The 24864-nt window shown below is 42.4% G+C and overlaps 1 protein-coding gene across 1 annotated transcript in view; it reads right to left on the bottom strand.

Moving 5' to 3' along the window:
- WBP2NL (WBP2 N-terminal like) overlaps positions 1 to 24864 on the bottom strand; it is a 41727-nt gene that overhangs the window by 6680 nt on the left and 10183 nt on the right. The window contains exons 2-6 of the mRNA XM_023221857.3: positions 12969 to 13077; positions 12583 to 12724; positions 12291 to 12383; positions 5698 to 5805; positions 825 to 1300 (exon numbers count right to left, since the gene is read on the bottom strand). Coding sequence (XP_023077625.1) covers positions 918 to 1300; positions 5698 to 5805; positions 12291 to 12383; positions 12583 to 12724; positions 12969 to 13077 — 835 coding nt within the window. The 3' untranslated portion in view covers positions 825 to 917. The remainder of the gene's footprint in view (positions 1 to 824; positions 1301 to 5697; positions 5806 to 12290; positions 12384 to 12582; positions 12725 to 12968; positions 13078 to 24864) is intronic.

Below are 24864 nucleotides of genomic sequence, written 5' to 3'. Positions count from 1 at the left end.
TGAAGTGAAGGAGACATTACAAAATATTTGTTATAAATATACAAATATAAACGTTATAAAATATAAATATTTGTTATAAAATGGGGCATTCAGTCTGATGAGGCTGAAAAATCACTATAGTATATGCTCCCTACAACTTGCTTTTCTCCTTATCAAGTATTAGAAATTTCTGCATACGTAGTATGGGCATTCTGCATACGTAGTTTTACCACGTTGTTTTCAGCACGCATCTTAGTGCCTAGCAAACGGAGCATAATAAATGTTTCTTGAATGAGAATGGGAAGACAGGAACCTTGAATGCGAGTGTGGAAAAAGTTATGCTTAAAAATGCAACCCAGGCCGGGCGCAGTGGCTCAAGCCTGTAATCCCAGCACTTTGGGAGGCCAAGACAGGCGGATCACGAGGTCAGGAGATCGAGACCATCCTGGCTAACCCGGTGAAAACCTGTTTCTACTAAAAAATACAAAAAACTGGCCGGGCGAGGTGGCGGGCGTCTGTAGTCCCAGCTACTCGGGAGGCTGAGGCAGGAGAATGGTGTAAACCCAGGAGGCAGAGCTTGGAGTAAGCTGAGGTCCGGCCACCGCACGCCCGGCGGGGAGAAAGAGCGAAACCCCCAAAAAAAAAAAAAAAAAAAAAAATGCAACCCAATGTCAACCAAATTACTGGGGAATTAGCCCTACAATAGTACTCTTCCTTTAGCCAGCTACTCAAGAGTTGATTCTGCTTCTAAAATCTAGGCACAGAAGTAAAGCTTCATCTTCCCCCATAAGATTGCCCTTCTAAAGGGTGGAACAACTACCTGCGAGAAGCCTGTGATCACATACCTGAGTCCTCCTCCTTATCCTGACTTCAGTTTTAGGGTACCTCTTTGCTTGGTGAGTCTTCAAGGTTTACATCTTAGAAGGTTAAGAATGGACCTAAGAAGAGGAGGCAGAGGGAAGAGAAGCCTCGTTTTCAGGAGCCTGGGCTGCTGCAGATTCGTGAGGCCTGGCTCCAGATCCAGCAGGTGAGGCTCTGTATCCCGCAGGCAGGCCTTCATTTCCTGCAGGTGGGACTTCATATCCACGAGGTGGAGCTCCATATCCTGCAGGTGAGGCCCTGTGTCCCACAGGCGGGCCTTCATTTCCTGCAGGTTGGGCTCCATATCCTGCAGGTGGGGCTCCGTATCCGGGAGGTGGGGCTCCGTATCCGGGAGGTGGGGCTCCATATCCTGCAGGTGGGGCTCCGTATCCTGCAGGTGGGGCTCCGGATCCAGGAGATGGGGCTCCATATCCTGCAGGTGGGGCTCCATAGGCAATAACTGGGAATTATAATGAGAAGGAAAAAAATTCAGTTACCTTGAAGTCAAGGAATATGTGAGAAGGAAGAACTTAAAAAATAATGCTGAAGCAAACTGATGCAAGAAGAGAAGTCAGGCAGAATAATGCTAAAGCGATTTCCTCCAGCTATCACCAATTGAAGGCATATCACTTCCTGTTGTGCAGGGATTCAAATCAACATGAAAACAACCCTATGAATAGATTGGTGCATTACTTACACTTGTGCACAGACATGTGTTTTACTTAATAAAGTTTGATGATGAAAAAAGTAATACATGCTTAATGAGGACTATCCGTTTGGAAAATAAAGAGGAATGGAAAAAAGTCATCTATAATTCTACCACCAAACACTTAATATTTTGGTGTATTTCTTTGTAGAATCTCTGTGAATATTCTTTATATAATCATGATCATATCAGCCATATTATTTTAATTTTAATTTTAATTTTTTTTGAGACGGAGTCTCGCTCTGTCACCCAGGCTGGAGTGCAGTGGCGCGATCTTGGCTCACTGCAAGCTTCACCTCCCAGGTCCACGCCATTCTCCCATCTCAGCCTCCCAAGTAGCTAGGACTACAGGCACCCGCCACCATGCCCAGCTAATTTTTTTTGTATTTTTAGTAGAGATGGGGTTTCACCATGTTAGCCAGGATGGTCTCAATCTCCTGATCTCGTGATCCGCCCGCCTCGGCCTCCCAAAGTGCTGGGATTACAGGCCAGTCACATGATTTTTAAAATCTGGCTCTTTTACTTAATATTATAAGAAATGTCTTTATACTGTTAATTTACTTCATAAATTCAAAGCTGGATAATATTTCATCATATGGATAGATGATACTTTTTGTTGTTTCTGACTTTCCAATTAACCTTACAATAAACATGAGTTTTACTTATTACCTTGGGTTACACTCCCCAAAGTGATTTAACTGGATAAAGTGAATGGACAGCTGTAAAGTTATTTTGCTTTAATCCAAAATTTATTACAAAACTATTGTTTTTTTTTTTTTTTTTTTTTTTGAGGCGGAGTCTTGCTCTGTCGCCGGGACTGGAGTGCAGTGGTCGGATCTCAGCTCACTGCAAGCTCCGCCTCCCAGGTTTACGCCATTCTCCTGCCTCAGCCTCCCCAGTAGCTGAGACTACAGGCGCCCACCTCGCCCAGCTAGTTTTTGTATTTTTAGTAGAGACGGGGTTTCACCATGTTAGCCAGGATGGTCTCGATCTCCTGACCTCGTGATCCGCCCGTCTCGGCCTCCCAAAGTGCTGGGATTACAGGCTTGAGCCACGGCGCCCGGCCTACAAAACTATTGTAATCAAGACAGTGTGTTACTGGCACGAGGACAGACTTAGAGACCAATGGAATAAATTAAGAGTCCAGAAATAAACCCAAGCATCTATGAACAGTTGATTTTTGACAGAATGCCAAGACCATTCAATGAGAAAAAAATAAGTCTCTTCAAAAAATGATTCTGGGACAACTGGATATCTGCATGTAAAAGAATGAGGTTCCTCCCTAACTTCACTCTACAGACAAAAATTAACTTGTAATGAATCAATGGCCTTAATATAAGACAGAAGTGGCCAATCTTTTGGCTTCCCTGGGCCACATTGGTGAAGAATTGTCTTGGGCCACATATAAAATATACTAGTACTAACGATAGCTGATGAGCTATTTTAAAAAATCTCGTAACGTTTCAAGAAAGTTTATGAATTTGTGTTGGGCTGCATTCAAAGCCATCCTGGGCCATGGGTTGGACAAGCTTGATATAAGAGCTAAAACTATAAAATCCTTAGATGAAAACAGGGATTAAATCTTCATGACATTGGATTTGGCAATGAATTCCTAAATTTTACATCAAAAGCATGAGCAACAAGAGAAAAAAAGAGAAATTTGATAAAAATTAAAAACTTTTGTGCATTAAGAACCATTTTTGCCTGGGCACAGTGGTTCACACCTGTAACCCACTGGCCGAGGCAGGCAGATCATTTGAGCTCAGGAGTTCTAGACGAGCCTGAACAACATGGTGAAACTCCATCTCTACTAAAAATACAAAGATCAGCTGTGCATGGTGGCGCATACCTGCAGTCCCAGCTATTCAGGAGGCTGAGGCACAGGAATCACTTAAACCTGGGAGGCAGAGGTTGCAGTGAGCCAAGATGGTGCCACTGCACTCCAGCCTGGGTGACAGAGGAAGACTCTGTCTCAAAAAAAAAAAAAGGCATTATCAAGAATGTGAAAGAAAACCTAAAAATATTTGCAAATAATATATCTGACAAGGATTTCACATCCAGACTATATAAAGAATGCTTACAACTCAACAACAAAAAGACAAGCAATTCGATTTAAATAAAAAAAAAAAAAAATATGCAAAAGACTTGAACAGACAGTTCTCCAATGAAGGTATACAAAAAGCCAAAAAGCACATAAAAAGATGTTCAACATCATTAGTCATTAAGGAAGTACAAATTAAAACCACAATGAGATACCACTTCATACCCACTAGGATGGCTTTAATATATATATATTTTTTTTTGAAAAAGGAAGGTAAGTGTTGCTCAGGATGTGTAGAAATAGGAACACTTACATTTACATAGGAATGTAAAATAGTGCAGCACTGGAAAATAGTTGGTGGTTCCTCAAAAAGTTAAGAGAATTAACATATGACCCAGAAATTCCACTCCAAGATGTATATCCAGGAGAAATGAAAACATATGTCTACATAGAAACTTATATACAAATGCTTATAGCAGCTATTATTCATAATAACCAAAAGGTGGAAACAAGACAAATGTCCATCAATGGATGAATGAATACACAAATTGTGGTATATATGTACAATGGAATATTATTCAGCCACAAAAAGAAATGAAGTATTGCTACATGCTACAACTTGGAGGAACCTCAAAAACATTATCCCGAGTGAGATAAGTCAAACACAAAAGATCACATATTGTATGATTTCTTTATGTGATATATTCAGAATAGGTGAATCAATAAAGACAGAAAGCAGATTAGAGGATACCAGGAGATCAGGAAGGGGACAATGGGGGAGTAACTTCTTAGTAGGTATGGGGTGATAAAAAGTTCTGAAACTGGACCAGGTGCTGTGGCTTACACCTGTGATCCCAGCACTTTGGGAAGCCAAGGCAGTAGACTTGCTTGAGCCCAGGAGTGTGAGACCAGCCTGAGCAACAGAGTGAGACCTTGTCTCTACAAAAAAAAATTTTTTTAAAGGCTGGCAGGTATGGCTCATGCATGTAATCCCAGCACCTCAGGAGGCCAAGGTGAGTGGATGGCTTGAGCCCAGGAGTTCAAGACCAGCCTGGGCAACATAGGGAGATTCCTGTCTCTACAAAAGCACATAAAAATTAGCTGAGCACGGTGGATTGCGCCTGTGGTCCTAGCCTACTCTGGCTGGGGGGCACTGAGGTGAGAGGATCGCTTGAGCCCAGGAGGTCGAGGCTGCAGGGGGCCATGATAGTACCACTGCACTACAGCCTGGGTGACAAAGCGAGACCCTGTCAAAAAAAAAAAAACCACCACCTTTTGAAACTAGAGAGAGCTGATGGATGTATAATATTGTGAATACATCAAATACTGCTAAATTTTACACTAAATACCACTGAATTGTACACATTAACATGTTAATTATATGTTATATGAATTTCACCTCAATTGAAAAAATGTTAAACCCTAGCAACACTTACTTTAGATTCTGAATATTAGATTGTAATAACCTTTAAAAACCAAGGTAGCTATTAAGGTTATAAATAAGTAGCCTTTAAGTTACATACAAAACTAAAGGCCCATGGACATGCATATCAAGTTCCAAGGAGAACTCAGGAAAAGTCCCATAGTTTTGGGTGGGTTGGCAGCATTAGGAGACCCTTGGTGGCCCACCAGTAGGCAGTGGACCATGTTTGAGAGTTACTTCCCAGAAACCCCATTCAGTCGCAGTGGACTTTAACAGCACAACTGTTAAAGGGCCCAGGGCTTGAGTCCTCAGTGAGGTTGAAGAGTGTGGCACAGGTATGATGACTGTGCTATGTGAAATGGAAACAAGGAAGTGGGCAAGAGCATATATTTTCTGCTCAGGCTATAAACAGGAAGTGACCCTTCCCACTAACAGGCGTTGCCCAAGTATGTTCCAGGTTTGTACATATCATTAAAAGTAAGCCTGAAACCAAAGCCCAGTCACTTGCTGACTTTGCCACTGGGTTTCAGTCTGAAAACAAAGTCACAGACGTAACCATTTTCCAAGCCCCTAAACCTCTGCTGCTGTTCCTGCAGGAGAGCTGGAGGCAAGCCTGCAATAGATAGATCTCTGAGCCTCTGGCATAATTTTCCACCTTCCAGGAAGAACGTCTCTGCCATACCTTACCTGAACAAGGCATGTGTGGAGTGCATATATTCCCTTCCCCAGTAATTACATAAACTCCCATAGAGCTGAACCAGTCATTTAACGTTCTAAGTGGAAATCCTCGGGCAGCTGGAAAGACAAATTTGGTAAAATAGGAACTCTTTTAATTAAGTCAGAAGTATAGCAGATATCAACTGAAGAATTAACAGAGTATTTAATCACCACCTTACATGTGTTTCCAACAATGTTCTTGAGATACAAGATAAAAAAGAAACATGGGCTGAGCGCAGTGGCTCACACCTGTAATCCCAACACTTCAGGAGGCCAAGATGGGAGGATTGCTTGACCCAGGAGTTCAAGACCAGCCTGGGAAACATGGCAAGACCCTAGCTCTACAAAAATTTATTTAAAAATTAGCCAGGCATGGTGGTGCATACCTATCATCCCAGCTACTCACAAAGCTGAGGCAGAAGGATTGCTTGAGCCTGGAAGTTTGAGGCTGCAGTGAGCCTTATTTGTGCCACTGCACTGGAGCCTCCAGCCTGGGCGACAGAGTAAGACCTTGTCTCAAAAAAAAAATAGAACTATGACCCTTGTCCTGAATGGCATGCTCCTTAAGAGCAGAGATTGTGTCTCATTTGCCTGTGCTTATTCCAGGCCTAGCGTAGCACCTAATCATAATAGATACTCAGAAAAAACTTCTAAGTGAGGATTCTACTAAGTTGGTAAGATATATTCATTAAAGACCAATGTAAGGCAGTGTGGTACAGAACACTTTTGTCTTGTCTCCCCTCTGCATCTCTCTCATAAGAACACTGGTGACAGCATTTAGGGGCCACCTAAATAATTTACGGTAATTTTGTCATCTCAAGATCCTTAAATTAATTACATCTACAAACACCCTTTTTACAAACAAGGCAACATTCACAGGTTCTGAGGATTGAGATAGGGATATATCTGTGGATCTATTAGCAGCCTACCACACTGAGTTCTGCCTATGGCATGTGACCAGACGTAATGTACAGTTTCCAGACCTGGCCCATAAAAATTTCCCAGGGGAGATCTTTATTCCCTTCTCTGTTGGCTGTACAAAGAGGCCATGGAAGCCATGGGTTAAAGATCGCAAGGACCGGCCAGGCGTGCTGGCTCACGCCTGTGATTCCAGCACTCTAGGAGGCTGAGGCGGGTGTATTGCCTGAGGTCAGGAGTTCGAGACCAGCCTGACCAACATGGTGAAACCCTGACTCTACTAAAAATACAAAAAATAGCTGGGTGTGGTGGCAGATGCCTGTAATCCCAGCTACTTGAGCGGCTGAGGCAGCAGAATCGCTTGAACCCGGGAGGTGGAGGTTGCAGTGAGCCGAGATCACACCATTGCACTTCAGCCTGAGCAACAAGAGTGAAACTCTGTCTCAAAAAAAAAAAAAAAAAAAAAAAAGATAGCAAGGACCCTATTACCCTGGATCCCTGAATAACTATGTGGAACAGAGCCTCCTCTTGCCCCTGCTGATTGGTCTTTATATAAGCAGTAATATCTACTGTCTTAAGCATTGACAATTTGGAGTTTATATGTTTCAATGGCTAGAATTATTCTAATTCACTATAAATCTAAAGTTGCCCTTCTTCCCTTATCACCCTCCTTGAGGACCCACTGTGTCCTGTGTCCTTTATAGTAATTCCAACAGTAAGTATTTTATTCACTTACAAGTTTGCTTTTTATATGACTCTAACTAGACTATAAGTTTATAAAGACTACGTGTGTCTTATTCACTGCTGCGTGTTCCTATCTGTCTCACAATTGGGAATTTGGTTCACAATAGGTACTCAACATACATGTGTTAAAAACAAATCAAGAGCCCTAACATATCAATTCTGCGAGGGAAAGGGGATCTTTCCTGGTCAAAGAATCAGATCATAAAGCATGATTAATAGTTAACTCCAAGGGCCTCAAGGACATTTATCTCACAAGCCCTGGCTCTTGTAGGGGCAGGTGGGGGTGGGGAGGAAGTTCCCCACATCTAAGCCATGATTATAATCAGAAGACCCAGGCCGGGCGTGGTGGCTCATGCCTGTAATCCCAGCACTTTGGAAGGCCGAGGTGGGTGGATAACGAAGTCAGGAGTTCAAGACCAGCCTGACCAATATAGCGAAACCCCGTCTCTACTAAAACTACAAAAATTAGTTGGGCGTGGTGGTGTGTGCCTGTAGTCCCAGCTACTCAGGAGGCTGAGGCAGGAGAATGGCTTCAACCCAGGAGGCAGAGGTTGCAGTGAGCCAAGATCACCCCACTGCACTCCAGCCTGGGTAACAGAGCAAGACTCTTATCTCAAAAAAAAAAAAAAAGACCCAGAGCAGTTCCAGATATTGGGCAAGTTCACGTAAGTTGCCTAAACCCTTTTCAAGTGGCTAAGCAAGTGCTGAGACGCTGAACCTTCTTGGCTAGCTTTGCGGGCCAAGAAGATCTTAATGAGAGTACAAAGAACCTCAAAAGTTGCCTGACCCTTAGCCCATAATCCTAAAAAAGAAGCCCTCTTCAGTACTATGAGGCCAAAAGTAAGAGTGAATTCAACACTCAGTATGCAATTGTCCTGAGTTCCCCAGATGTCTGTAGCAAAGAAGTACTAGATTTCCAAGTGTCCCCTGTCTCTGGATTTCCCACAGCTGTACTCGTCTGTCTGCCAGGATAACCTGCAATCCAGTTTCAGGCTTCCAGATGCTGTCTGCACTCTGGACTACCAAGCAGCCGTGGGTTAGGTACAGCTTGTGAACTTCTTGGCCTCCTTATCTTTGCACTGTATCATCAAAGGTAACTAAAAATTTTTCTTACTTCTTAACCTCCCAGAATATGGCTCTTCCACTACCTCTCTTCTCCAACATTTCACTGAAATCTCTCTTGCTACCATCAACAAACTCTAATTACCACATGCAATGCACACTTTTCAGTCCTCATTTTACCAAACATCTCTAGAGCAGCTGATACGGATGACCACCCCCATGTCTCTTATAACTTTCTCCTCCATTGACTTTTGGTATATTAAATTCACTTGATTCTCCTCATTTATCACAGTCAGCCCCTTCTCAATCTTTGCAGTTTGCTAATTCCCTTCCCTTCCCTTCCCTTAAATGTTAAGAACCATTGGAACTCTATCCTCAAATCACTGAGGAAGCCCATCACTCACATGGCGCCAGAGACAACCTGTGTGCTGAAGATTTCCAAATCAGTCTCTAGACACAGCTCATCTTTGGAGCTCCAAGCTGCATGTCAAGTGGCCTCCTAATGTAACTCACACTTAATACGGTGTAGGGGTCAAGAGTATAGGCTCAAAAGGACACAACATCACTTATGTAGTATTCCTGCCAAAACGTATGACCTGAATATAATCATGAAGAAACAGACAAACTCAAATTAAGGGATATTCCACAAAACAATAAGTCTATATTCTTTTAAAAATGTCAGTGTTGGTCGGGCACAGTGGCTCATGCCTGTAATCCCAGCACTTTGGGAGGCCAAGGCGGGCAGATCACGAGGTCAGGAGATCAAGACCATCCTGGCCAACATGATGAAACCCCGTCTCTACTAAAAATACAAAAATCAGTCAGGCGTGCTGGCGGAGCCTGTAGTCCCAGTTACTCAGGAGGCTGAGACAGGAGAATCATTCGAACCCGGGAGATGGAGGTTGCAGTGAGCTGAGATCGTGCCACTGCACTCCAGCCTGGGCGACAGAGCGAGACTCTGTCTCAAAAAAAAAAAAAAAAGAAAAAGTCAATGTCATGAAAGACAAAGAAAGGCTGAGTTCCAGATTAAAGCACATGAAAGAAATAGGACAACTAAATTCAATGTGTGATCCAGAATTAGATCCTGGATCGGGGAAAAAAAGTGCTACTAGAATGAGGAACAGTAACATGACAAATCATTTGAATTTGAATATAAACTATATATATATGTGTATATATATATATATATTTTTGAGACCAATTTTTGCTCTTGTCATCCAGGCTGGAGTGCAGTGGCATGATCTTGGCTCACTGCACCTCTGCCTCCCAGGTTCAAGTGATTCTCATGCCACAGCCTCCCAAGTAGCTGGAACTACAAGCACACACCACCATGCCTGGCTAATTTTTGTATTTTTGTAGAGACCGGGTTTCACTATGTTAGCCAGGCTGGTCTCAAACTCCTGACCTCAAGTGATCCACCCACCTCGGCCTCCCAAAGTGCTGGGATTACAGGCATGAGCCACTGTGCCCGGCTGAATATAAACTACATATTAAATAACAGTATTCTGTCAATGTTAAATTTTCTGAATTTGATAAGTACATTGAGGTTAGATAAGTACATTGAGGTTAGGAGAGAAACACTTAAATATTTAGGAATGAAGGAAATAATCTTTGTGACTTACTCCCAAATAGTTCAGCAAGAACAAAAGCAAAAAAAGAATAATAAAGAGCAATAAAGAATAATAAAGGGAAAATGCTGATAACGGGCGAATCTAGATGAGAGAAGTTGATTGTAATATTCTTGCAACTTTTCCATAGATCTGATTTTTTTAAACAATAAAAGACTTAAAAAGAAGAGAAAGTAGGTTTAGAGTTCAAATCCCAGCTACATCACTTGCTACTATATAGCCTTGGGAAATTATATACCACCACTGACTCAGTTTCCCCAGTATAAACTGGGGATAATAATAGTACCTACATCATAAGGTTTTTGCCAGGATTTAAAAAATTGACAAATGTAAAGGGCTTTGAACACTGCCCAGTATACAGTAAACATTTCAATATATGTTAGTCAGTGTTTCAGTGTTATATCTAAAATTGAACTCATTTCTTCTTCAACTTAGACTGTCTCTTATATTCTTTTTTTTTTTTTTTTTTTTGAGACAGAGTCTTACTCTGTTGCCCAGGCTGGAGTACAGTGGCACGAACTCAGCTCACTGCAACCTCCCCCGCCCCGGGTTCAAGCACTCCTCCTGCCTCAGCCTTCCAAGTAGCTGGGACTACAGGTGTGCACGACCATGCCGGGTTAACTTTTGCATTTTCAGTAGAGACGGGGTTTCGCCATGTTGCCTGGGCTGGGCTCAAACTCCTGAACTCAGGTAATCCACCAGCCTCGGCCTCCCAAAGTGCTGGGATTACAAGCATGAGCCACCACACCCAGCCTGTCTCTTATATTCTTGAACACGGTTTATAGCATCCCAATCCACTAAGTCTTCTAAGCTAGAAAGTTTACTCCATCCTTCTGTGTGTCCCCAACACTTTGTCCATGCCTTTATTACAGCATATTCCATGAGATACAATAGTGTATCTGCATATGTCTGTCTCTACTAGAGCATGTTTGTCTCAACTACATTGAAGTTGGGGGTGGGTGGCAGGGAGAAAAGGGAAGAGCATTCCAGACACAAAAAATAGCATGAAAGTTCAGAGATGACAGAAAATAAAGCACCAAGAAATCCAGTTTGATTGGAATATAAAAGGTAAGAGAGTGAGGGGCATGAAGTGAGACTAGATTAAATAAAAATATATAATAGCAGGGCACGGTGGCTCACACCTGTAATCTCAACACTTTGGGAGGCCAAGGCAGGTGGATCACCTGAGGTCAGGAGTTCAAGACCAGCCTGGCCAACATGGTGAAACTCCATCTCTACTAAAAATATAACAATTAGCTGGACGTGGTGTCGGACACCTGTAATCCCAGCTACTCAGGAGGCTGAGGCAGGAGAATCACTTGAACCCAGGAGGCAGAGGTTGCAGTGAGCCAAGATTGCGCCATTGCACTCCAGCCTGGGTGACAAAGCAAGATTCTGTCTCAAAAAAAAAAAAGAAAGAGAAAGTATATATATATATATATATATATATACACACACACACATATATATATGATTTAAAAAATTATATTTAGTCAAAGTTTGAAAGAGTTCCGTGGTACATCCATTAGATCAGTGCTGTAAGTCTTGACAGTACCTCTACTCCCCTCTCATGTAAGATGGGGACTAAACCTGAGAAAAGCAAAGGCAAGTCCAGAAAGAAGAAAAAAATTAAAAGCCACACCAAAGGAAGAATAACTAAGGGCTCCCTGACCCAAGGAAGAGACGCTCGGTGGATATCTGAGGTCAGTGTTTAAATGGACAAAAGACTATCAGGTATAATTAGTCACTTGGGTGTTTGGCTGTAAGCTCCCACTAGATTGCAAGCTCCTTCAGGACAGGAAGGGACTGAATAATCTTTGTGTTCCTACCCTGTAACATGGTACTCGACAATTGTAGGTAGGCCCAGGAAATGCCTGCTGAATATGTATGCAAATACCAACTGCCTGGCCACAGAGGCCAGCAAATCTTGGCTTAGTAGAAGTCCTGCTTTAATTCCACAAGCCTTAAAACCCCCAAAGCGGGCTGGGCGTGGTGGCTCATACCTGTAACCCCAGCACTTTGGGAGGCTGAGGCAGAAGGATCATTTGAGTTCAGGAGTTTGAGACCAGCCTGGGCAACATGGTGAAACCCCGACTTACAAAAAATTTAAAAATCCCTGTCTCAAAAACAACAAAACAGCAACAACAAAAACAAAAAACACAAACAAACAAAAAACCCAAAGTGCTTAGTATCTTTATCAGCATCACTTACCAGAAGAGGCAGCTTTCACCAACAACTGGGCAAATTCAATGGCACCTCCATTTCTGAAGACTAATTTAAAAGTAGCTTGTCCTTCCCAGCCACCTGGGGGAAGAAATGGCACACATTCACTAAGAAACTGGCATAGCTGACAACAGAAAGACTGCCACAAACACCAAGGGAAACACTACCTGACAAAGCAGAGCAGCTTTTGTTTGAATTTCAACATGAGCCAAGTTTGAATCTTAAACCTTCTAGAAGATTTTGAGGAAAAAAAAACACACACTTCTGAGGGAACACTTACCATATGGAGCTGCCTGAATAGTTCCCTTAATGAAGTTTGCAGCAAATACTGGTTGTTCAACAGTGAGGTTTGTCATCAGATCAAATGGCATCATAAAAGACAACATGGGATCATTGATGGAGTGCGAAGTTATGAAAATCACCTATGCAAAGACAGAAACTTTGGAAAAGGAATGCAAAATTCGTCCATGGATTGAGACTTACAAGAGCAAGGTGCATTCTGGTCTAACTGAGAAACATCATATTTTCTTCCATCACCCTTCAATGTGGAAAATCCCAAAGTGCACATGTTTAAAAACACTTCAAAAGTCAATGTTTAACTTTTCTTCATTTTAAGGAAAACAAATGTAGAGTTAATCAGCAAATTAAAGCAGAAGTAGAAATTACCCGGTATGAAGTGAGAAACAATGTTCCTGTCTTTGTACCACTAAAGACACTGGAGCCTTCTGATTGTTGTGGGAAGGAGAGCTCCACATTCGGAGACCGCTGCAAGAGACTGCAGAAAACGAGGAACAGACAGCACACAATAAAGAATGTATATAAAATGACACACATAAAGTTCTTAATACAGTTTTTTTCCCCAGAGTAAGCACTCAATAAACATTAGCTGCTGCTACTGCTATTATTACTACTACTATTTTATTGAAATAAAAAGGAATTCAAATGATCTTATTCTCTGACAGTTTACTCTTATTCTTCTCCCTCTTCATCACTGGATTCTTTTTCTTGTCAAATCTACTCCTATTCTCAATGTGTGTTCATTAATTCTTATACTTCTTGTGCGGTAAGTGTAAAGCTCTGTGCTAATAGAAATGGTTCTTTGACGCTGGTAAAGAAAGTAAGGCAGCAGACTGCCCCAGGCCCCTCTGACATGTTCCCTCAGCCTGTCGTGCTCTCTCCTTACTGTTAAGCTGGAAAACTTGGACTCACCTTATTGTCACTCATCAAATCCTACTGGGTTCTTTTTTTTCCTTTCTTAATCCTTCTTTCTTTCCTTTTTTTCTTTCCTTTCTCTTTCTTTTTATTTCTTCTCTCTCCCTCCCTCCCTCACTTCTTTCTTTTCTTTCTTTCCTTTGCTTTTCTTTTCTTTTCGCCTTCCCTTCCCTTCTTCCTTTCCCTTCTTCCCTTCCCTTCCTTTCTTTCTTTTCTCTCTCTTTCCTCTTTCTCTTTCTTTTTTTTTTTGAGACGGAGTCTCGTTCATCGCCCAGGCTGGAGTGCAGTGACACTGTCTCAGCTCACTGCAAGCTCTGCCTCCCAGGTTCACGCCATTCTCCTGCCTCAGCCTCCCAAGTAGCTGGGACTACAGGCGCCCACCACCACTCCCAGCTAATTTTTTTTTTTTTTTTTTTGTATTTTTAGTAGAGCTGGGATTTCACTGTGTTAGCCGGGATGATCTCGGTCTCCTGACCTCGTGATCTGCCCGCCTCGGCCTCCCAAAGTGCTGGGATTGCTGGGATTACAGGTGTGAGCCACCGCACCCAGCTCTCTTTCTTCTTTCTGTCTTTCTTTTTCTTTTTTTTTTTTTTTTGAGACAGGGTCTCACTCCATTGCCCAGGCTGGAGTGCAGTGGCATAATCTCCACTCACCACCCTCCGCCTCCTGGGCTCAGGTGATCCTCCCACTCAGCCTCCCAAGTAGCTGGGACCATAGGCAAGCACCACCACGCCTGGCTATTTTGTTTTTTGTTGTTTTTTTTTTTGAGAGAAGTCTCACTCTTGTCCCCCAGGTTTGAGTGCAATGGCTCAATCTCAGCTCACTGCAACCTTCACCTCCCAGGTTTAAACGATTCTCCTGCCTCTGCCTCCCAAGTAGCTGGTATTAAGTCACCTGCCACCACGCCAGGCTAATTTTTGTATTTTTTGGTAGAGACAAGGTTTCTATATATATATGAAGATATACATATATATATATATGAAGATATATATATATATCTCCAATGTATACCTTAATGATCATTAGGTACAATGTCTGCCTTCTTTGCTACTCTAGCCCTAGCAAACAGTGGGTGCTCTAAATAGTTATTGAAAGAATGAATGAATGAAAACATGAATACAGATCATAATGCAAACAATATATGACATAATATAAATGTATGTCATACATTTATTGGTAACAAAATGTCACAGCAATTTAGTGGAAGAAGAGATTAGTTTTAGTTGAAGTAATTAGGAATGACCTAATAGAAAGACTGCAATTTGAGCTGATTAAGAGATGGGTAGTATTCAGGCTGGGCACAGTGGCTCACACCTGTAATCCCAACACTTTGGGAGACCAAGGCTGGCGGACCATGTGGGGAGTTTGAGACCAGCTTGATGGGGTTTAGTGAAACCCCATCTCTACTAAAATACAAAAATTATCCAGTCATGGTGGTATATGCCTGTAATCTCAGCTACTCGGGAGGCTGAAGTGGGAAGATTGCTTGAGCCGTAGGGCAGAGATTGCAATGATCCACTGCACTCCATCCTGGGCAACAGAATATGATCCTGTTTCAAAAAAAAGAAAGACAGAGATATGGATAGTGTTCAGTAGGCAGAGGTGAGGGTAGAGGACAATCCAGATGGGAAGCAAACAACATTCATGGAGGTGCAGGAGCAGATATGGAAAGCAAACTGCATACTTGGGAGAAGCCTAGTGGTATGGCTTCATCAAAACATAGTGTGGAAGTGAGGTTAGGAGAAACAGTGAAATAAAGTTGGAAAGCTATGCCGGAGCTTAAAGACATCGTTTGATAGGCAAGGAGAAACTGTGAGCTTCAGATTTCTCAACAGGAAAGTCACATAATCAAGAAGGTACTGTATCAGAGAGATCAGTTTAAGAATTCCTAAAATAGGCCGGGAGCAGTGGCTCAAGCCTGTAATCCTAGCACTTTGGGAGGCCGAGACGGGCGGATCACGAGGTCAGTAGATGGAGACCATCCTGGCTAATACAGTGAAACTCCGTCTCTACTAAAAAATACCAAAAAAACTAGCCGGGCGAGGTGGCAGGTGCCTGTAGTCTCAGCTACTCCAGAGGCTGAGGCAGGAGAATGGCCTAAACCCGGGAGGTGGAGCTTACAGTGAGCTGAATCCGGCCACTGCACTCCAGCCTGGGCAACAGAGCGAGACTCCATCTCAAAAAAAAAAAACAACAACAACAACAACAACAAAAAAGAATTCCTAAAATAGTTCTGATGCAAGGTAAAAACTGGAACTAGGGTGGTAATGTGCAGATTAAAAGGGGAGGATTTTTAAAAGACTATGAAAATATAGGACATTAGCAAAAAACAGTGGAATGGGAACCTTTAAATGTCAGTCTAGCCATAAAAGCAATAAATAAAGCAAAAGAAAACCTGTCAGAATCAACTTTTTCAGAACTCTAGAATCCAATCAAAAGCTTATAGCAACTAGGCGAATGCTTAAACAATTTAAGAAAAAAAGCTGAATCTCAGTAAGCTTTATGACATTTTAACCTACTCTGGTCATCCCCCACTATTAGCTTGGCAATAGCTTTGAAAACAACAATCTGTATTCCCATGATAGATACCAAGTACTGGAGGGAGCAGAACACACTTATTTTAAAAAATTGTAGTTTGACTTGTCTGGTGGCTCCTTGAAGGACTGGCTCAAAGGGCATGTAGTTAATTTGTAATTTTCCCAGGATGGATGAGGCTGCCGGGGGGCATTTGTCAAAAACATTTCTGGCTGGGTCATGCCTGTAATCCCAGCACTTTGGGAGGCTGAGGCAGGCGGATCACTGCCTCAGGTTGGGAGTTCGAGACCAGCCTGACCAACATGGAGAAACCATATCTCTACTAAAAATGCAAAATTAACTGGGCCTGGTGGCATGTGTCTGTAATCCCAGCTACTTGGGAGACTGAGGCAGGAGAATTGCTTGAACCTGGGAGGCAGACGTTGTGGTAAGCCAAGATCTCGCCATTTCACTCCAGCCTGGGCAACAAGAGCGAAACTCCATCTCAAGAAAAAAAAAAAAAACCAAGTCAATGTATTATTTTCGGCAACCCAAAAAAAAGGAAGAAAAAGGGGGGAAAAAAAAAAAAAAAAAAAAAAACAGACAAATTGAAAAGCTAGAGGAAAGGATGAGTAATGAGATGCTTTGAGGAATAAAGGTAAAAGCTCACACATATTCCTGAGAAACAAGAAAGCCATACACATACATGTCCAGGGCTAGATTCATACTAAAAACAAACAAAAAATGAAACACACACACACACAAAGAAGAGGCACTAAGCTTTCACCTCTGATTGACAATTAGAAGTGATGCAGGGCCGGGCACGGTGGCTCAAGCCTGTAATCCCAGCACTTTGGGAGGCCGAGATGGGTGGATCACGAGGTCAGGAGATCGAGACCATCCTGGCTAACACGGTGAAACCCTGTCTCTACTAAAAAAAACTACAAAAACTAGCTGGGCGACGTGGCGGCACCTGTAGTCCCAGCTACCCGGGAGGCTAAGGCAGGAGAATGGCGTGAACCCGGGAGGCGGAGCTTGCAGTGAGCTGAGATCCGGCCACAGCACTCCAGCCTGGGTGACAGAGTGAGACTCCGTCTCAAAAAAAAAGAAGTGATGCAAAAAGGCCTCGGTGAGGTGGCTCACGCCTGTAATCCAGCACTTTGGGAGGGTGAGGCAGGCAGATCACCTGAGATCAGGAGTTCAAGACCAGCCTGGCCAACATGGCGAAATCCCATCTCTATTAAACATATAAAAATTAGCTGGGCATAGTGGTGGGCACCTATAATTCCAGCTACTCAGGAGGCTGAGGCAAGAGAATTGCTTGAACTCAGGAGGCAGAGGTTGCAGTGAGCCAAGATCATACTACTGCACTGCAGCCTGGGCAACAGAGCAAGACTCTGTCTCAAAGATGAAATTATAGGTGCCCAGGAAAAGATGCAAAAAAAGTGAAGGTGAAGGCAGAGTTGTAAACTGCTTGGCTTAGTGAGAAAGGCACGTTCATGCTCCAACACACACAGAGTCCATCTGTAAGGGCTGGGAGATTTTGTTATTGTTCCAGACATAGAAGAAAATTTCTGTCAAATCACTAGCTGGCCACTGAGGTAACAGAACTGAGACTCCAGTGGCCACAAATAACAAATAATACAGACTTTACAAAATTAGTACAGAAAAGTCACTGTACAAATACCAACTACAACAAGCAACAAAAATAAACCCTGAAGAAGAGGGGGATTCTACTTTCCAGAGTTACTACATTAAAATATTCAAAATGTCCAGTTTTCAACAACGAAAATCACTAGGCATGCAAAGGAACAAGAAAGTATAGCAATACACAGGAACAAAAGAAATTAATAAAACTGTCCCTGAGGAAGCCCATACATTGGATTTATCAGACAACACTTTAAATAAACTATTGTAGCCCGGCGCTGTGGCTCAAGCCTGTAATCCCAGCACTTTGGGAGGCCGAGACGGGTGGATCACGAGGTCAGGAGATCGAGACCATCCTGGTCTACACGGTGAAACCCCGTCTCTACTAAAAAATACAAAAAACTAGCCGGGCGAGATGGCGGGCGCCTGTAGTCCCAGCTACTCGGGAGGCTGAGGCAGGAGAATGGCGTAAACCTGGGAGGCGGAGCTTGCAGTGAGCCGAGATCGCGCCACTGCACTCCAGCCTGGGCAACAGAGAGAGACTCCGTCTCAAAAAAATAATAATAATAAATAAATAAATAAACAAACAAACAAACTATTGTAAATACACTGAAAGAATTAAAGGAAACCATGTCCAAATAACTAAAAGAAAGAATACGAACAAAGTCTCAGGAAGTAGAGAGTATCAATAAAGAGGCAGAAATTATTAAAAGGAACCAAATAGAAATTCTAGAGTTGAAGACTACAACTGAAATGAACAATTTAATCACTGGGGCTCAACAGCTGATTTTGGCAGGCAGAAGAGAGAATTATTTAACTTGAAGTAGATCAATGGGAATAACGGTTACTACCTGAGTAACACAAATGGAAAAAAAGGAAGTAAAATGAATGGAGTCTCAGAGACCTGTGGGACACCATCAAACATACCAATATATCTACAATGGGAATTCAAGAAGGAGAGGAGAGAGAGAAAGGGGAATAAAGAATATTTGGGGCCAAGCACGGTGGCTCATGCCTGTAATCCTAGCACTTTGGGAGGCCACAGTGGGCAGAATGCGTGAGCACAGGTGTTCAACACCAGCAAGGGCAACATGGTGAAACCCTGTCTCTACAAAGAATACAAAAAATTAGCCAAGCATGGTGGAGTGCACCTACAGTCCCAGCTACCCAAGACGCTGAGGTGGGAGGATTGCTTCAGCCTGGGAGGTCAAGGCTGTAGTGAGCCACCATTGCACCACTCCAAGTCTGGGATTGCACACCAGTCTGGGCGACAGAGTGAGACCCTGTCTCAAAATAAGAAAAAAGAATACCTGGGCCGGAAACAGTGACTCATGCCTATAATCCCAGCAGTTTGGGAGGCTGAGGCGGGAGGATTGCTTGAGCTCAGGAGTTTGAAACCAGCTTGGGCAACATAGTGAAACCTCACCTCTACTAAAAATTTAAAAATCTGCTGGTGGGCTGCGGTGGCTCATGCCTGTAATCCCAGTACTTTGAAAGGCAGAGGCAGGTGGATCATCTGAAGTCAGGAATTCGAGACCAGCCTGAACAACATGGTGAAAGCCCATCTCTACTAAGAATACAAAAAATAGCCAGGCATGGGTGACGCGTGCCTATAATCCCAGCTACTTGGGAGGCTGAGGCAGGAGAATTCCGTGAACCCAGGAGGCAGAGGTTGCAGTGAACCGAGATCGCACCAATGCACTCCAGTTTGGGAAACAGAGTGAGACTCTGTCTCCAAAAATAAAAAAATTAAAAATTAAAAATTTAGTCAGGTGTGGTGGCATGCATCAGTAGCCTCAGCTACTCAGGATGAGGCTGAGGCAAGAGAATCACTCGAGCCTGGGATGTCGAGGCTGCAGTGAGCTGTGATCGGGCCACTGCACTCCAGCCTAGGTGACAGAGACCCTATCTCAAAATAAATAAATAATGGCCAAAATCTTCCCAAATTTAATGAAATACATGAATCTACACATCCAAGCTCAACAAACTCCAAGTAGAATCAAGTAGAATAAACTCAGATCCACACTGACATGCATTATAATCAAATTACTGAAAGCCAAATACAAGGAATCGAAATTAGCAAGATAAGTGACTCATCATGCACAAGGAATTCTCAGACTAGCAGCTGATTTCTTTTTTCTTTCTTTTTTTTTTTTTTGAGATGCAGTTTCACTCTTGTTGCCCAGGCTAGAGTGCTAGAGTGCAATGGCACAATCTCGGCTCACCACAACCTCCGCCTCCCAGGTTCAAGTGATTCTCCTGCCTCAGCCTCCCGAGTAGCTGGGATTACAGGCATGTGCCACCATGCCCAGCTAATTTTGTATTTTTAGTAGAGATGGGGTTTCTCCACGTTGGTCAGGCTAGTCTCAAACTCCCAGCCTCAGGTGATCTGCTCACCTCGGGCTCCCAAAGTGCTGGGATTACAGGCATGAGCCACCGCACCTGGCCAGCAGCTGATTTCTTATTGAAATCATGGAGGCCAAAAGGCAATGGGATGACATATTCAAAAAAAATTCCTTTTTTTTGAGACAGAGTGACGCTCTGTTGCACAAACTGGAGTGTGCAGTGGCGGTCTCTTGGCTCACTGCAACCTCCACCTCCTGAGTTCAAGTGATTCTCCTGCCTCAGCCTCCCAAGTAGCTGGGACTACAGGTGTGTGCCACCACGCCCAGCTAATTTTTTGAATGTTTAGTAGAGATGGGGTTTCACCATGTTAGCCAGGATGGTCTTGATCTTCTGACCTCGTGATCCACCTGCCTCAGCCTCCCAAAGTACTGTGATTACAGGTGTGAGCCACTGTGCCCAGCCCTAAAAACAAAAAACTCTTTTTTTTTTTTTTTTTTTGAGACGGAGTCTGGCTCTGTCGCCCAGGCTGGAGTGCAGTGGCCGGATCTCAGCTCACTGCAAGCTCCGCCTCCCGGGTTTACGCCATTCTCCTGCCTCAGCCTCCCGAGTAGCTGGGACTACAGGCGCCCACCACCTCGCCCGGCTAGATTTTTGTATTTTTTAGTAGAGACAGGGTTTCACCATGTTAACCAGGATGGTCTCAATCTCCTGACCTCGTGATCCACCCGTCTCGGCCTCCCAAAGTGCTGGGATTACAGGCTTGAGCCACCATGCCCGGCCAAAAACAAAAAACTCTTAACCAAGAATTCTGTAAGTGGCAAAACTATCCTTCAAAAATTAAAGAGAAATTAAGACATTACCAAATAAACAAAAAATGAGAGTTCATCACTAGTAGATTTGAAGTATAAGAAATGCTATATTTTATAATATGTTTTCTGATTACAATGGAAAGAAACTAGAAATCAACAGCACAAGGAAAACTGCCACAAATATGTGGAAATTAAACAATACACTCTTAAATAAACAATGAGTCAAAGAAGAAATTGGGGAAATCAGAAAATACCTAGAGAAAAATGAAAATGAAAACACAACATACCAAAGCTTATGGGATGCCATAAATGCAGTGCTAAGATGTTTATAGCTGTAAATGTGTACTTTAATAAAGAAGAAAGATCTCAAATCTACACCCTAACTTTATACAAGGAACTAAAAAAACAAACAAACAAATGAAGCCCAAAGCTAGCAGAAGAAAATAATAAAGATTAGAACAGAGATAAATGAAAGCGAGAATAGAAAAAAAAATACTGTTAGCTAGATTAAGAAAAAGAGAGAAGTCTCAACTAAAATCAGAAATGAAAAAGAGGATATTAAAACTGATGCCAGCCAGGCGTGGTGGCTCATGCCTGTAATCCTAGCACTTTGGGAGGCCAAGGCAGGTGGATTACTTGAGGCCAGGAGTTTAAGACCACCCTGGCCAACATGATGAAACCTGATCTCTACTATAAACATACAAAAAAATCAGCCAGACGTGGTGGTGGGTGCCTGTAATCCCAGCTACTAGGGAGGCTGAGGCAGGAGAATCACTTTAACACAGGAGGCAGAGGTTGCAGCAAGCCAAGATTTCACCACTGCACTCCAGCCTGGGTGACAGAGTAAGACTCTGTCTCCAAAAAAAACAAAAACAAAAACAAAACAAAACAACAACAACAACAACAAAACTGATGCCAAGGAGTTACAAAGGATTATAAGAGAAAACCAAGGACAACTGTATGTCAAGTTGGATAACCTAGAATAAATGGATAAATCCCTAGAAAAAACACAACCTACCACACTGAATCATGAACAAACAAAAAACATAAACAGACCAATTAACTATTAAGGAAATTGAATCAGTAACCAAAAACCTCTCAGCCAGGTGTGGTGGCTCATGCCTTTAATCCCAGCACTCTGGGAGACTGAGACAGGAGGATCGCTTGAAGCCAGGAGTTTCAGACCAGCCTGGGCAACATAGGAACACCTCATCTCTACAAAATATATTAAAAAAAACAGCTGGGTGTGGTGACACACACTTGTAGTCCCAGCTACTCTAGAGGCTGAGGTGGGAGGATCACTTGAGCCTTGGAGGTTGAGGCTGCAGTGAGCTGTGATCATGTCACATCACTGCACTCCAGCCAGGGTGACAGAGTGAGAACCTGTCTCAAAAAGAGAAAAAAAAAAAAACAAAAAAACTCTCAACAAATTCTATTATACAAAACATTTAAAGAATTAACATTAATCTTTCTGAAACTCTTCCCCAAAATTAAAGAGGAAGAAACACTTCTAGGCTCACTTTATGAGGCCAACATTACCCTGATACCGAAGCCAGACAAAGATACCACAATAAAATAAAATTACAGGTCAGTATCACTGATGAATACTGATGTAAAAAATCCTCAACAAAATACTAGCAAAACAAATTCAGCAGCACATTAAAAGGACTATACACTATGACCAAATAGGGTTTATTCCTAGAATGCAAGAATGGTTCAACATAGGAAAAATCAATCAATGTAATACACCATACGAACAAAATGAAAAAAAAACCATATGATCATCGCAATTGATGCAGAAAAAGCATATGAAAAGATTCAATATATTTTCATGATAAAAACACTCAACAAAGTAAAAGTAGAAGGAAGTTACCTCAACATAATAAAACCCATATATGAAAAGCCTGCAGCTAACAGCATACTGAATGGCAAAAGACTGAAAGCTTCCCCTCTAAGGTTAGAAACAAGGCAAGAATGCCTGCTTTCACCACTTCTATTCAACATAGTATTGGAAGTCCTAGCCAGAGCAATTAGGCAAAAAATAAAATAAATCAATAAATGGTATTCAAATTGGAAAGGAAGAAGTAAAATTAACTCCTTTCACAGATGGCATGATCTTATATGTAAATAAACCTAAAGAGTCCACCCAAAAGCTGTCAAAATAAGTGAATTCAGTACAGTAGCAGCATACAAAATCAACACACAAATATAGTTGCATTTCTATACACTAATGATGAATGATCCAAAAAGGAGATTAAGGAAACAATTTCATTTACAATAGCATGAAAAAGAATAAAATATTTAGGAATAAACCTCATCAAGGAGGTGAAAGGTTTGTACACTGAAAACTATAAAATATTGGTGAAAAAATTGAAGACATAAATAAATGGGAAGGTATCCCATGTTCATGGATTTGAAAACTTAATATGGTTAAGATGTCCAGGCTACCCATGTGATTCAGAGATTCAACACAATCCCTACCAAATCTCAACAACAATTTTTGCACAAACAGAAAGTGACATCATAAAATTCATATAGAATCGCAAGGGACCCCAAAAAGCCAAACAATTTTTAAAAAGAAGAACAAAGAGGACTCACACTTCCTGATTTTAAAGTATATTACAAAGCTACAGTAATCAAAACAGCATGGCACTGGCATTAAAGATAAATAGACCAATGGACTAGAATAGAGAGAAATAAATCCTCACATATATGGGAGGATCAAATAATCTTCAACAAAGGTACTAAGATGACTCAACAGGGAACGGACAATCTATTTAACGAATTATGTGCTTTTAGAAAACTGGATATCCACATGCAAAAGAATGAAGTCATACCTTTAACTTACATTATATGCAAAAACTAACCCAAAATGGATTAAAGACTTAAACATAAGGCCCAAAATTATAAAACTCCTAGAAAAAAACATAGTGAAAATCTTCATGACATTGGACTCGGCAATGACTTCTTGGATAAGAAAACAAAAGCATAGGCAACAAAAGAACAAATAAACAAATGGGACTATATCAAACTTTAAAATTGTGTATCAAAGGATACAATCACCAGAATGAAAAAGCAACCTATGGAATGGGAGAAAATATTTGAAATTGTATTTATGATAAGGGCTTAATATCTAGAGTGTGTAAAGAGCTCCCTGTAATCCCAGCACTTTGGGAGGCCAAGGTGGGTGGATCACCTGAGGTCAGTAGTTTGAGACCAGCCAGGCCAACATGGTGAAACCCCATCTCTACTAAAAATACAAAAAATTGGCCAGGTGCAATGGCTCACGCCTGTAATCCCAGCACTTTGGGAGGCCGAGGCAGGCAGATTATAAGATCAGGAGATAGAGACCATCCTGGCTAACATGGTGAAACCCCGTCTCTACTAAAAAATAGAAAAAATTAGCCAGGCATGGTGGCGGGCACCTGTAGTCCCAGCTACTTGGGAGGCTGAGGCAGGAGAATGATGTGAACCCAGGAGGTGGAGCTTGCAGTGAGCCAAGATCGTGCCACTGCACTCCAGCCTGAGAGACAGAGCGAGACTCCGTCTCAAAAAAAAAAAAAAAATTAGCCAGGTGTGATGGCGGGCACCTGTAATCCCAGCTACTCAGGAGGCTGAGGCAGGAGAATCACTTGAACCTGGGAGGTGGAGGTTGCAGTGAGCTGAGATCGCACCATTGCACTCCAGCCTGGGCAACAACAGCAATAATACACAAATGGCCAATGAGCATATAAAAAGATTATCATCACTAATCATCAGAGAAATACAAATCAAAACCACAATAAGACATCACTTTGTACCCATTAGGATGGTTAATATTTAAAAAACCAACAGGTCCAGGCATGGTGGCTCATGCCTGTAATCCCAGAACTTTGGGCAGCCAAGGTGAGTGGATCACTTGACACTAAGAGTTTGAGACCAGCCTGGCTAACAAAGCAAAACCCCATCTCTACTAAAAATACAAAAAGCTGGGTGTGGTGGCATATGCCTGTAATCCTGGCTACTCAGGAGGCTGAGGGCATGTGAATCACTTG

Source organism: Piliocolobus tephrosceles, chromosome 19, assembly GCF_002776525.5.
Source record: "Piliocolobus tephrosceles isolate RC106 chromosome 19, ASM277652v3, whole genome shotgun sequence".
Taxonomy (NCBI): Eukaryota; Metazoa; Chordata; class Mammalia; order Primates; family Cercopithecidae; genus Piliocolobus; species Piliocolobus tephrosceles.
The sequence above is the reverse complement of the archived record's forward strand: the minus strand, read 5'-3'. Positions and strand labels throughout refer to the sequence as shown.